General features: G+C 38.2%; 1 protein-coding gene across 1 annotated transcript in view; it reads left to right on the top strand.

Moving 5' to 3' along the window:
* The window catches only part of CATSPERB (cation channel sperm associated auxiliary subunit beta), a 110831-nt gene that overhangs the window by 92916 nt on the left and 3042 nt on the right, over positions 1–14873 (top strand). Inside the window, exons 18-25 of the mRNA XM_064291860.1 lie at positions 1318–1650; positions 4287–4426; positions 5869–6066; positions 6801–6911; positions 9483–9593; positions 11382–11517; positions 13349–13449; positions 14239–14313. Coding sequence (XP_064147930.1) covers positions 1318–1650; positions 4287–4426; positions 5869–6066; positions 6801–6911; positions 9483–9593; positions 11382–11517; positions 13349–13449; positions 14239–14313 — 1205 coding nt within the window. The remainder of the gene's footprint in view (positions 1–1317; positions 1651–4286; positions 4427–5868; positions 6067–6800; positions 6912–9482; positions 9594–11381; positions 11518–13348; positions 13450–14238; positions 14314–14873) is intronic.

Raw genomic sequence — 14873 nt, 5'->3', positions numbered from 1 at the left:
ATGTTTCAAGAAGGAAGGCATACTCCAGTGTTACATGCTATTGATAGGCCAGGTGAGATAGGGAAGGAAAACTGGCCAAAGTATCTGTGTGAAAGTTACTGGGAACCTTGACAAGGTTGTTGGGTAGAGTAGTGTAGATAAAAGTTTGATTGGGATGGGTTCAAAAAATTATGAGAGGGGAGGAATTGAAGACCATGAATAATGACAACCCTTTCAGGGAGTTTCGCTATCAAGGGGAGGAGAGAAATTACGTGGCAGTTGGAGAGAATGTTGGAAGGGATTTTTTGTGATTGGTTTGTTTAAAATGGAGGTAATTAAAGGATGTGCACGTAATAAAAGGAAATGATAGTGTTCTTTTCTGAATATTTCTAGCTTTTTTTCAGAATGAGGAAAGCATTGTTGCTGTCATTTTGTTTCATGACCTATCAAAAATATTTGACAGTGATGACCTTCCTTTCCTTGAAACTGCATCTTCCCTTGGCTTCACTAATGTTCACTCTGAAGGTTTTTCTTTTATCATTTCTTCCTTGTTTCCTTTGTGGGATTTTTCACCTGGTCCTGGTGGTGAATGGTTAAACACTCGGCTGCTGACCAAAAGGTTGGTGGTTTGAACCCACCCAGCGGCTCCATGGGAGAAAGACCTGGTGACCTGCTTCTGTAAAGATTACAGCCTAGAAAACCCTAGGGAGTAGTTCTACTCTGTCACATGGGGTTGCTAAGAGTGAGAATCAACTTGCTGGCACCCAACAACAATAATGTTCCTTAAATGATCTAAGTTCCTACTCTAGAACCTCTTTCCTTCTAAATCTTCATGCTATCCTTGAAAAATTATTTATCCATTCAACAAATATTTAATGAGCACCTTCTATGTGATAGGGACTGGGAAAGCCTGATGGTGTAGTGGCTAAATGCTATAGCTGCTAACCAACAGGTCAGGAGTTCAAATCCACCAGGCACTCCTTGGAAACTCTATGGGGCAGTTCTACCCTGTCCTATAGGGTTGCTATGAGTTGGAATCAGGTTTGTTTGTTTTTTGGTTTTATAATTACTTAGCCCTAAAACATTTTTCTCCTGCTGAGAATTTTGTAGAACTAGCTTCAAAGTATACATTAAAGTATAGGTTTGTGGTTGTGGTATTAGTAATAAACATTCTATAAAATAAATTATTTTAAATTCAGTGAATTAAGAAAACTTCAAGTTGAAGTCTGAAGTCTGGCAAATGTGGTCTCTGGTTAAGAACATAGTTTAAAACTCAAGTATGCTAGCTGAACATTGGCCATTTTCTTTTATACCAAATATTTTCTGTTTTAGCTCCAGATGTTAATTCTTCATTTCGACATTGGGATCTCCAGAAGACGGTGGTGATTCCTGGTTATAGCAGCTTCCTGATCACAGCAATTTTAGATGATACGAATGCTTTAGCTATTGCCACCATGCCTAAAAGAGCACCCATCAATATGACCTTTCTAGAAAACACCTGGTTCTTATACAACTTTGGGCTAAGTAGTAGAAGAACGTGGAGAATATTTTCAAAACGATGTAATTACTGGTTTCAACAACTTGATAAGTCACTATCCCTCAATATCCTGAGATACATTGATCTTGGAAAATATCATACTTTAAGTGTTAAGATCATACCTCATGCAAGAGGTAAGTTTGTTTTTATTGGGAAACATCAATAATTGCTTTTCTTGAATGTGAAATATACCCTTATACATAAAGTTCCTTTATGTTTGGTTTCCCAAGTAGTCTACTAAGAACAGAATTAGCTTCTAATTATTGACCAAATACTATGCAGACAGCCCTGTATTGTTTTTTATACATTATTTTACTTAATGCTTATAAGAAAATTCATTGCCTTAGAGTTGATTCTGACCCATAATGACTCTATAGGACAGAGGAGAACCACCCCATAGGGTTTCCGAGGAGCAGCTGGTGGATTTGAACTGCCGACCTTTTGGTTAGCAGCAGAGCTGTTAACCACTGCACCACCGGGGCTCCCTTAATGCTTATAATGTCCCTAAAAAGCTAGACTATAATCTTCATTGTACAATTAAGACAATGACGTTATCAGTCCATGTTAATACAGGATTTTAATTTTGATTTTGCTTTACTCTAAAAAGAAAACTTTTGACTACTTCAGCATCGTTGTATTTATTTCAAGTATTTATTTTAAGCCCCCCAAAAAACATTTTAAATAGAATTCTATTCTTTCCCTCATTTTTCCCGGTTTTTTTTTTTTTTCTTATATACAAAACTTATTAAATATTCTGGGCAGGTGGCACACTGGAAAAAAATAAAATAAAAAATTTTAGTAAATAACTGAGCTAGAAAGAGAGGCAGGAAGAAGGGAGGACGGGAGGGCAGGCAGGAGAGAAAGTGAAGAAAAGCCTGTCACAGAAGTGAAAAGGGAACTCAGAACCAAAGAAACTAGTTAATGTGTGGCTCCCTGAAGGATGTAAGGCTCAGATGTAGGCCCTTTGGGCAGTGGGCTGAGTTTTATACCCAAGCATTGGCAGAAAGTGTGGCCAGAGAAACATCAAATCATGAAGAGAAGAGCAGGAAAACTCTACCCACCAGCCCAAAGAAGAAACCAGGGAGAGTATCATCTCCATGGGTCTCAAAGTGGGGGGAAAGAATCTCCTGTAAAAAACCCAAAATCTAAGACTACTATGCCCAGAAACTATCCACCAGATGCCGGAATCCCAAACCAAGATATAATTATAACCCCTGGTCCCTAGACTAAGCAAGCACAAACCCTCCACAGGAACACTTTCATAACCCAGGTAGCATGGAGTTCCATGGTAAAATCAATAACCGTTGAACATGAATTGAGGAAAAGAATTTAAACACTACTTAAGGAAAGGAAATGATCCAATGTAAGGGAGAGTCAACAGGCATGGAAAACAAGAAGCTGAGATGATAGACAAACCAGAAAGACTGTTAAGTATGTGCTAAACTCTTCAACAGGTAAAAGAAGGTATGTGAAACATAATGAAAAGACAAAACACTATTTTTAAGAAGGTGGTTTGAAAAACAGAACCAAATACAATGTATATAAACGAAAATTACAGGGCTTGAAAAAAATTGGAGGACATGTAGTTCCACGTTGTTGTGGATTAAATATCCTGAAACCTCCTTAGAAGTTTTTTCCCATTGATGATATGCCTAATTTTCCACATTTCTTTCAAGTAATTTTAGAGTTTTAATCTTACAGTTTTAACTTTAATTATTCACATTTTGTTTTGGCGTATTATAGGTGGTAAGTAAAAGCTGTTCCAACATCATTTATTGAATAATGAATTCTCCACTGATTTCAAAGTATAGCTTTATCTTAGTATGCTATTTGCCTATTTATTTTGACCGTTTCTGGATTTTTTTATTCTGTGACATTGTTGTCTCTCTATGTTCTGTCACCAGTAGTATGATGCTATAATTATTTTAGCTTTGAAATATACCAAATTTCAGTTGGGATCCAATCAGTATTATTTATTCAGTTCGATGGAAGCAAATAGTTAAATCAAATTAACTCAATTGCCTCTGTGAAGAAAAAGCCTAGTCCTAGCTACTCAAAATGTGGTCCCTGGACCAGCAGCATGAGTATCACCTGGGTTAGAAGTGCCGAATCTCAGGCCCCACTCCAGACCTGCTGAATCAGAATCTTCGTTTTAACAAAATCCCCAGTTCAGGTTTAGAAGGCACTGGCCACATCACTGGTTTAAGGGAACCAGCTGCAGGTGAAACCTCAGGCAAGTCGCTTACTCCTCACCTCTGGTTTACTGATTCGTGAAAATGGCAATAGACTAAATAGTATTTCAGATACTTTTTTCCTTTAAAGTGCTTAGTAAGGAGAGGTTGCAAGTGTGTGACCTGCAGGCAGAAATCGGTGTGATGACTTATCTTGCGTGAACTGCCTAGGAGCTTTCTCTTGGCAACAACTCACTGGCAGCCCTTTAAACTGAGCATGTGCTCCTCAGTTTTTCTTCTGAATTAACCAACTCAGTGTGTCCAGTATTACCCATCTACCTGGTGAGGAGCGAGGGCTGGAGGAGAGTGACAATTCCTTGAGTAAATAGAAAACAATTGTAAAGGTAGATTGTTCTAAGAACCGTTAAAGCTGACTATCTATACATAAATTGCTAACTATATTTGCAGCCATTGTGGTGCCTTCATAACAGATTCTATAAAAAAAAATAGATATTCTAAAATCCTGATTACCCCATCATTACTAAATTGATTTAAAATTTTTCAGTATTTAACATTAACTGGTGACCTTGTTTCCATAGGTTTTCAAATGCTTGATGTACCACCAGTGAAAGTATTAGTTGGAAACCCAAGTTTGTTGGATGTTAGAGCTGAAGGTTTTTTTGATGATACTGGTAGTTATCTACTGAACATTACTTTATCTAGCAAAATTTTACGCCAGGTAAGATTTTCTTTACTAATAACAGATTTCCCCCCCAAAAAATTATTAATTACAGATCATTTCTAATGTGAGCTAAAATTAGAGGAAAAGTTCCATTTAATCCAACCTGTCAAGGATGACCAGTGGCGAAGTGGTTAAGAGTTTGTCTGCTAACCAAACGGTCGGCAGTTTGAATCCACCAGCCACTCCTTAGAAACCCTGTGGGGCAGTTCTACTCTGTCCTATAGGGTTGCTGTGAGTTGGTTTCGACTCTGTGGCACCGGGTATGGGTTTTTCCTTTTTTGGTATCAAGGAGGACTAAGCACTGTTAACATTTTGGGTATCAAAAAAAAAAAAAAGGTCAGTGTAGCAGCACAGAATAGTAATAATGGCTGAGAATTTTCCAAAATTAATGACCCACTCCAAACCACAGATCAAGGAAGCTCAGAGGACAACATGCCAAATAGATACCAAAAAATCTACACCTAGGCATACCGTATCCAAACTTCAGAAAGTCAGAGACAAAGAGAAAACCTTGAAAGAAGTTGGGGTGGGGGGGATGCCTTACCTATTAAAGAACCAGAATAAGAGTTACATTGAGCATCTCTTCAGGAACCATGCATGAAAGAAGAGAGTGGAAGGCAATATTTAAAACCTGGTCCATAATCAAATTTCCCCAATTAAAAATATTTTTACAGTTAGTTTGAATTGGGATCCAAACAAGATTCACACAGTCCATGTGGTTGTTTTATCTCTTAAGTCTCTTTTACTCAAAGGCACTCCCCGCTCCATGTTTCTTCCCTTACCATCAAATTGTTGCAGAAGTCAGGTCAGTTTTACTGTAGAATGTCAAACATTCTGGACTTTTCTCTTTGCCTCTTTGTGTCTTATTTAACTTGTACCATTGTCCCCCGTTACCTTTAACCGTGGAGCTCTGCTTAGATTCAGGTTCAGTGTGTTTTGGCAACAATACATCACAGAAGGTGCTACAACATCATGTTTTACCTACGGAGTATGAGTAAGGGGCAAAACTCTCACTACTAAAAGCCCACTACACCACTACAGTTATTAGTATTTCTACATTTTTCCAAACCCCCAAAACACTTTAAAATTTCAAACAGAATGTATCCAGTTTTGTTGAGGGTTTGATATTGTTCAAAGATCAAATACATTTACTGTGCGTGAATTCCTACCAAAAACATCATCAAAGCAAATGTCCAGGTGCTGGTCATCAATCCGAGTTGGATGGTGTTTATGAAATAAGTCCTTCCTGATGCTTGCTCATTTCCAAATGTTTTCCCACAACTGATTAGATCAGAGTGTATTTCTTCCTGGAAAAGAATGTTTTCTGTTATTTATTGGTGAACAATCTTTATGGTCAAACTTACCACTCTTTTTCTATTGAAATTTCCTCTCTTTCGTTGATCATTTTAAGTAACCTTCACTTATTTGGCTATTTCCAGGGTTCAAGTTCACTGGCATTTGTCGTCTGGGAAGCATCAACTGAGTGCTTTGTTACAACATTCGTGCCAATAGTGAAAACCAGCTGTAGTTATCTCAGATCTATGCATCACATTCCTAGTAAACTTATCCCATTAGAAGACTGGATTAGTGGAATTCACAAAGATGATCAGGGTTTTAATATGATCAAAACCTTACCGGTAAAAAATCTAAGCAGACTGTTTGAAGAATACCAACGATAGACCACCCATGTGTAATTGGCTGATCATTCCTCTCTAGCATTTCTCTTCTGAGATGCTTAGAACGCCTTACAATGATTTTCCAATCCTCATGTCATTTTGAAGATGTGATCTTGTTTTCTTCTAAAATGTAAAAACTTTCTGAAATAATTACTTTTTTTGTAGTAATTTTTAATGTCATTATTTGCTGTGTAACGGTGATACGGTCTTGCACTTTTTACAGTGTGTACAGCTCTTTGCTCCTACCTTGACTTATCCTATGCTGATACATTTTACTGATCCCATTTCAGTGTTGTGATTTTAACTTTTGCCTTGTTAGAATCTGTCACTCTTTTTTTAAATACAGATTTTTTTTTTTTTAATAACATTACTTATAGTTTTCTTTCTGACGAACAGCAAATAGCCATACTGGGAGGATTATTTACTAAATATGTCATTATGCCTCTTCTATAAAGTTTTTAGACTTTATTTCAATTGACTCTGTGACAACTATTTTAGGTACTAGAAGTGTTTTTTACCTATTTACAAGTTCTAAGGTATGAAAATTTGATGATGCTGAAATTCCAGAAAATGAGGGGGTGGGGAGAGGAAGGAATATTTACTTTGAATACGTTTCTGAAAAATCAAAAAAATACTTAAATTAAAGGTAGTAAATAATGCTGAGTGACGTATTTTCTTTGTTTAATCACGTGCAGGTAAACTACAGGCCTCCGTCTAAACTGGGAATTGCTATTCCACTCACAGATAATTTTTACCACGCAGATCCTAGCAAACCTATACCAAGAAATTTATTTCTTATGTCAAAGGTGAGTAATTTTTTCTACAAATAAACTAGTACTTATTTTAATTTAAGAAATCATGCAGTAAAATTTCATACGGGCTGAGCTGCGGGAACGAAATGAGAAGGTGCATTCAGGACAAAGCTCCATTTGTCCCAACATGTCAGCTCTTACTATTGTTCCTACTGCCACTGCTGCTCCTCCTGCTACTGCTTAGCCCCCATCCTCTGACTGATACTCCTGGACGCAGTTTTGGAGCCAAGAAGTCTAAAGGGACTCTTTCCCCTTTACCTCTCTCTGGTTGCCATTTGAATTTCAAAGGGGATTGGTGGGGTGAGATCATCTTTTGTCAAACAAGAAGAACCCCAGACCCAAGTCATGTCTGCAACCTTGTGAAAGGAGTGGTGTTCAAAAGGAAAGAAGAGAGTTTACTTCAACACAGTCACATTTAATATCCTGCTAAGATTCTGCCTAGAAAACAATCAAACTCCAGCAGCTCCATACCTCTCTGGGGGCAGAATGAGCAGAGAGAAACCATTAGGTTCAAAGGAAAAGTCTCTTATGGGGTAGCTTCTCAAGGAAACCTTGCAGATGGCTGTGGAGTCTCTCTCCAGAAAAAAAGACCTACCTGCCTGTATACTTATGTAAACAGACATTGACATCCATTCACACAGGCGTGCATATATATATACACACACACACACAAATAAAATTGTCATTTCTTTTTTTGAAACTCTCCATTGTCTTCCTATTTCATTCAGAGTAAGAACCAAAATCTTGCAATGATTTGTAAGGTCCTCCATGACCTGGCCTGGAATTCAAATGACATCTGACCTGATTTCCTTTGGCTCAATTTACTCTAACCATAGTGACTTGCTTCCTGTTCCTCAAGTGTGCTAGACATATTCCCAGCCCAGAGCCTGTACAGTTGCTGTTCCCTGTGTCTGAAATGCTCTTCTGCCAGATATCACATGGCTCACTCTGTCACCTTCTTCAGGTTTTTGCTAAAATGTCACCATCACAGAAAGACCTTCCCTGACCACTGTTTAGAATTTTAACCCCATCTCCACTGTCCCCCACCTCCATCCCCTTCCCTGCCTTATTTGTCTCCTTAGCACTTATTACAATTTTACTTATTTATTGTCTTGCTGCCCCCATAAGAACGTAAGCTGCCTAAGACAGAGTTTTTGTTTGCTGTTTTATTTTGAAATAACTTTAGACTTACAGAAAAGTTGCTAAAGTATTAGAGTTACCATGTATACCTTTCATCCAGCTACCCCTAATGTTAACATCTTATCTAACCATAGTACAGTTGTCAAAGCCAGGAAATTCATGTCGGTACACTCTATTAACTAAAGTGTAGACATTATTCAGATTTTACCAGTTTTCCATTAGTGCCCTTTTTTTCTAGTCCAGAATTCAACACAGCATCCCACATTGCATATAGTTGTTACATCTTCTTGTTATGTTGTTGTTAGGTGCCATCGAGTCGGTTCTGACTCATAGCAACGCTGCATACAACAGAACGAACGAAACACTGCCGGGTCCTGTGCCATCCTCACAATCATTGCTGTGTTTGAGTCCATTGTTGCAGCCACTGTATCAATCCATCTCATTAAGGTCTTCCTCTTTTTCGCTGACCCTCTACCAAGCATGATGTCCTTCTCGAGGACTGGTCCCTCCTGATGATGTGTCCAAAGTGTGTTAGATAAAGTCTCACCATCCTTGCTTCTAAGGAGTATTCCAGCTGTACTTCTTCCAAGACAGATTTGTTCCTTCTTTTGGCAGTCCAAGGTATATTCAATATTCTTCACCAATTCAAATGCATTAATTCTTCTTTGGTCTTCCTTATTCACGTCCAGCTTTCACATGCATATGAGGCAATTACAAATGCCATGGCATGGGTCAGGCGCACTTTAGTCCATTGCTTTTTAGCACTGTGAAGAGGTCTTTTGCGGCAGATTCGTCCATTGCAATACATCATCTGATTTCTTGACTGCTCCTTCCATGGGCGTTGATTATGGATGCAAGTGAAATGAAATCCTTGACAACTTTCTTCTTAGTCTCCTTTAATCTGTGACTGTTTCTAGGTCTTTCTTTGTCTTTCATGACCTTGACACTTTCAAAGGTTACTGGTCAGTTATTTTGCAACTGAAATTAATTAGAACAAATACAGCAAAAGTGATGTGCCCTTTTCAGTGCATCATGTCAAAGGACACGTGATGATAAGTCTTATTACTGGTGATAGTAATCTCGATACTTGGATATGGTGGTATCTGCTGGATTTATCTACTATAAAGTTGCCATATTTCCCGTAGCAATTAATAAATATCTTTTGGAGACATACTTTGAAACTTAGATACCACTCTTGAGTATATATCCGAAAATCAAACCCACTGTGGTTGATTTGATTTCAACTAATAGTAGCCCTATAGGGTCTCCAAGGCTTTGAATCTGTGAAGCAGACTGCCACATCTTTCTTCTGCAGAGTGGTTGGTGGGTTCGAACTGACGACCTTATGGTTAGCAGCTGAGCGCTTTAACCACTGTACCACTAGGACTTCTTCTTGAGTATATGTCTATGTTAATTCTATTGCAGAGGACTGGTAAATTCAAACAGTGCACTAATGCCTCTACTCGGGAAGAGTGTAATTGCACAAATAATCAGAAATTTTCACATGCTGTTGCTTTCTCAGACTGCAGAGAAAAAGTAAGTTAAATTTTAGTTACCTGAAGACAAAGTGCCTTCATATTAAGTTAATAAGATTTTGAAATGTGCTTTTCGATTAAACATGAAAAGCTAACACATAGAAATAATCTCACATTATGTCATAGAAGTAAGTATGACATAGAGCTAAAGAGGTCTGGATTTAAGCGTACCCTGACAAGTCAGTGGAGCCCTGGTGGCAGTGGTTAAGTGCTACAGCTGCTAACCAAAAGGTCAGCAGTTTGAATCCACCAGCCGCTCCTTGGAAACCCTATGGGGACAGTTCTGCTCTGTCTCATAGAATCACTATGTGTCAGAATCAACTAGAGAGCAATGAGTTTGACAAGTCAATTAACCTCATCTGTAAAATAAAATAATAATACTGTCCACTTCACAGGATTCTTGATATAGACGTAGACAAGTACACACACACATCTATCCATGTGAGAGCAATCTGTAACCTCCAAAACACTGTATAGAATTATGGTAAACAGTGATTCACTCAAAAAATTATTAAGTAATATGTATCGGGTTCTGGGAATATAGAAGTCAAAGTCCTTGTTATCGAGGAGCTCAGTTGGGTAGTAGTGACAAAAGACACTATAATGTATTGGTTAAGATAATGGGTTCTGTGTCAATACATCATTCTGTTAGTACCAAAGCATTCAAAGGTGTATCAAGTTAGTATTGGTGTTTACATCAGCAATGTCGAGTGAGCAATTGATAGAACTTTCAAGCAGATTTTCAAAGACCTTGAAAGAATATGTATACAGTAAAACCTATGAAAGCTGGAATCTGTGTAAGGTAGAAACCTGTCAGAGAAGGAAAATGCAAATATTTTCCTCTAATAGGAAGTAATAAAGTGGTAAAACTGCATCCTGTCAAAAGTGGAATATTTGTGAGGCCTCGAAAAACAAGGCAGTCCCCCTGTTTTTATACACATTCACACACATATATATTTATTTAGCTGTTCTCCAAAAATCACTTAATACAATGTCAGAGATAGAGTTATCATTCAGTAAATTATGACCATTTACTATCTACTAAGCTCTATTCTTACTGGGTTAAGCTCTATTCTAGAGCCCTGCTGGTGCAGTGGTTAAAAGCTACAAAGAGCTACCACTGCTAACCAAAAGGTTGGAAGTTCAAATCCACCAACCGCTCCTGGAAACCCTATGGGGCAGTTCTACTGTGTCCTACGAGGTTGCTATGAGGTCACTATAAGTCGGAATCGACTTGACAGCCATGAGTTTTTGGTTTTGAAAGCTATATCCTAAGCCTTCTTCATTATTTGTCTCATTTAATTTGAGGTACAGAGAAGCCTGGTGATTTACCAAAGATCACATTGCTAATACAAAATGGAGCTGGATTTGAACTCTGAATCCAGAGGCCGAGACTAAGGAGTGTTGCTGAAACATCGTGACTGGCAGGGAGAGTGGTGTAAGGGAGATGGGCAGGGTCCAGTTCATGCAGGACCTTGTGTGATATGGTTTAGACAAAAAAGTTTGAATAACATCATAGCCAATAGAATTCCTGTGAAAAATGCCAATAGAAAGTTAGGAGTTTTGTTACCACAATGTTAGTCAATTCCGACTCATAGCAACCCTATAGGACAAGGTAGAACTGCCCTGTAGGATTTCCAAGGAGCAGCTAGTAGATTCGAACTGCTGACCTTTTAGTTGGCAGCCAACTCTTAAGCCACTGCGCCACCAGGGCTCATTCTTTTACAAGGAAATGAAATTAGGATTGAATTTTCCAATTTTACATTCATTCTTGGAATTTGTATTTTAGGTTCCTCGTTTTAAGTTTCCTGTTACACAGTATCCAATATCTTTGCAAATTTCCACTAAGAAAGGAAATATGCCAGTGGGTCTTCCATACCTGGTGACTGTGACTGAAGTGAATATGAGGGAAAACTGGAAACTAAGTAAGGTTTGCTCTCTTCTGTAAGTTTTTCATCTTATAAGTGATATTGCTATTACCTATATCAATACTTCACAAAGCCTCTTTATACGTTTGACAGCCAGGAATTCTTAGGAAAAGAACTTGAGTCAGCAAGGGTACATTGCTGTTTACTTCGATTGTCTCCCATTTATTTCACTGTAATTTCCAGTGACCTGGATTCTGTGGCTGAAGAACATTTTTTTAAGAACTTGAACTGAAAAAAAAAAAATTTACACACTATTTTGTAGATTAATAGTAAAAAGTGATTGAATTTATGCTACATGTTGGTCTAGTGTCTGTTTTCACTTCTTTTCTTTGGCTGCTGTTTGCCCAGGGTTACAGAGGACGTTATAAAATATGAAGGTATTACTAGGTAATCTGTAGGATCCATCTTACGCAAACAAGGAATATACACATAGACATAGGGATGCACGTGGGTGAGTAGGATCTATCCTATTTGAGCAGTTGTATCAGTAAAGTTTCTTAAAGGTTTTATGTAAAATAATTGAAATGATGCAGAAATATATTTAGATAAGAAAAATGACATTTACTATAATTCAATTTTACCTCAAATATGCAACTTTTCCTTGCATGTTTTGTGTTTCTTCATGTACGAATACTTTGAGGTGATGCTAGCCAGCTAGACCTAGCTAGCTGGGTAACTAGATATTATTACCATTAGTTGCCATCGAGTTGGCTCCAACTCATGTCAACCACACGTGCAACAGAGCGAGATGTTACCCAGTCCTCTGCCATCTTCATGATTGTTGATATGTTTCAGTCCATCGTTGGAGACATCTCTTGTTGTGTCAGTCCATCTCATTGAGGGTTTTCCTCGTTTTCTCTGACCCTCCACTTTACCAAACGTGATGTCCTTCGCTAGTGACCAGTCTTTCCTGATGATGCCCAGCACTATATCAGACAATATTCTGTTGTGATCCATAGGGTTTTTATTGACTAATTTTTGGAGGTAGATTGCCAGGCCTTTCTTTTTTGTCTTAGTCTGGAATCTCCACTGAAATCTGTCCATCATGGGTGACCCTGCTGGCATTTGAAATACCAGTGGCAGAGGCAGACAGCTATAACTAAATAAAAATTTTAATCATCCATTGTTACCAAATAGCCAGATTTTTGTACTCAGTGAATCTTACTGTGCCTAACATATATACATTTTTTGAAAGAAAATCCAACAAAGTCAACCTACTGAGTGTTTTCCTCCATTTCCTGTGGTGTGCTAGAGCTTGCTCTTACCAGCTTTCAAGCACTGATTGTTACATATTTGGGCATTTTGCAAGCTGGGTGTTAAACTATGGGTAGCTTGAAATTAGCCATTATAAGAGTATTTATACCATGGAAATCAGCAAATGCTACAAGCAGAGCTTTTTCGTTCTGTAGATCCAGTGTAGCAGGACACCACTGCCATTTCTAACCCATTCACTACTTTCTGTAATCATGTTGTGAAACGTCTCTGCCACTTTACTGAAAATCATTTACCAGTCACTAAAGTAGTCCTGAGATGATCTTCCTGTCAAAGACACAGAGTATGTGCAGGTCAGGACTGGAAAGAAAGGTCAGCCTAAATGCAGGTGGTTAAAGTCTTAGCCTTCTTGAGGATGCCTGCAGGCAATGTGAGATGCTGGTCCTAATTTACTCTAAAGATGTCTTCCACAAAATCAAACAGATCTTAAAGTCTGGGATAACTTAACCATGTTCTGGAGTAGTCTTTTGTTGTATGATAATGTATGTAGCAGAAATTTCATGCATAATCAGAAAATATCTTGAGTGTGCCTAAAATATAGTTCATATATTTTTAGAACATTCTACACCACCGACTATTAGAAAACTGCAGTCTCACTTAAAATCGCATCTGCAGGTTCCAGTGTACAATCCTATAGGTCTCAACTTAAGTATAATGGTAAGTTCACAGGGTTCTTGTTTTTTTCTGTTTTGACTTGAAGTAAAACTTAGATGTCTAAACTAAGTGCAACAGTTAAATGCTCGGCTGCTAACCGAAAGGTTGGTGGTTCAAACCCACCCAGCTCCTCCGTAAAGACTATAGCCTAGAAAACCCTATGGGACATGGGGCGGTTCTACTCTGTCACACGGGGTTATTATCAGTCTAAATCAACTCGATGGCACCTAATAACAACAACAAGATTGATTTTAGTTTTAAAGTAGGTGGGAATAGTATCTTTAACATGGAAAGTATTTATTTTTCCTCCATTGCCCTTAGTGTTATTGTTTCTAAAGGTATCTAAACCCTAAATTTGACATTAAATTACTATTCCTTGAGCCAGTAAATAAGACTAATAGATGATGTAGCAGAGTGGAGTGGAAAGGGTATTTCCTAAAGCCAGGAAGAAATGGGCTTAGCATTCTTGACCTGCACGTACACGGACACGTCTTCCTCTTCCAGCTGTTCACAAGAACACATAAAGTTGATATCATCCAGGTAACTGTTGTGAAAGCCAACAAAAATGACGGCATGTATCAGAACAGAAGGATCAGCTACTGAACCCCTGTATTTTAAACTCTTCTCCTTTCATTTTTATTTTGATGCATGAAGCGTATGCCCAAGGGCCTTGGGAAGCGGATGGGAAACTTTCTATGCAACATCTATAGGAAAAGTTGCCCCAGTGTATATTTTTACTTAAAGGAGCATACGTGTTGACTCCGTTAATGACTGGATGTGTCTTTTCCACAGGGCTCTGAGCTCTTTCACTTCAAAGTGTCTGTTGTTCCGGGGGTCACTTTTTGTAACTTAGTTGAAGAATTTCAGGTACAGTGAATACACAACGTATCAAATGGGGTGATGGCTAGGGAAATAAAATGACAAATATCAGTCCAAGAGACACTGAAGAGAAAAAACAAAATTGATAGAATTTGTATGATAGGGTGCGGAGGAGGCAGGGGATCCTGGAGAATGGTGGTGAGATTGTCGGTAACGGTAAAACTATTGCCTGACAGGTAGCAGGACCAACCGATGCTGGAAAAGAAATGAATAAGCAACTGTGTTTTTGTTCCTTCTCTGTCTTCTATATTGCTTGATTTTCTGACTTTTTTCACTTTTTTTAATTGTTGTAAAAATACAAATAACACAACACTTGCCATTTTAGCATTTTTTACCTGTACAATTCAGTGAGACCAGTGACATAACCATGTTGTGCAACCATCACCAATATCTGTTGCCAAATTTTCCATCACCATAAACAAAATCTCAGCGCTAGCTAAACAATGATTCCCCCCTTCCACCATCCCCCCACACCTAGCAACTACCATTAAATTCTAACCTCTATCCATTTGGCTAGTCTAGGTATTTCATATTAGTGAGAAAAAAAA

Source organism: Loxodonta africana, chromosome 10 (genome assembly GCF_030014295.1).
Source record: "Loxodonta africana isolate mLoxAfr1 chromosome 10, mLoxAfr1.hap2, whole genome shotgun sequence".
In the NCBI taxonomy this organism is placed as follows: Eukaryota; Metazoa; Chordata; class Mammalia; order Proboscidea; family Elephantidae; genus Loxodonta; species Loxodonta africana.
The sequence above is the reverse complement of the archived record's forward strand: the minus strand, read 5'-3'. Positions and strand labels throughout refer to the sequence as shown.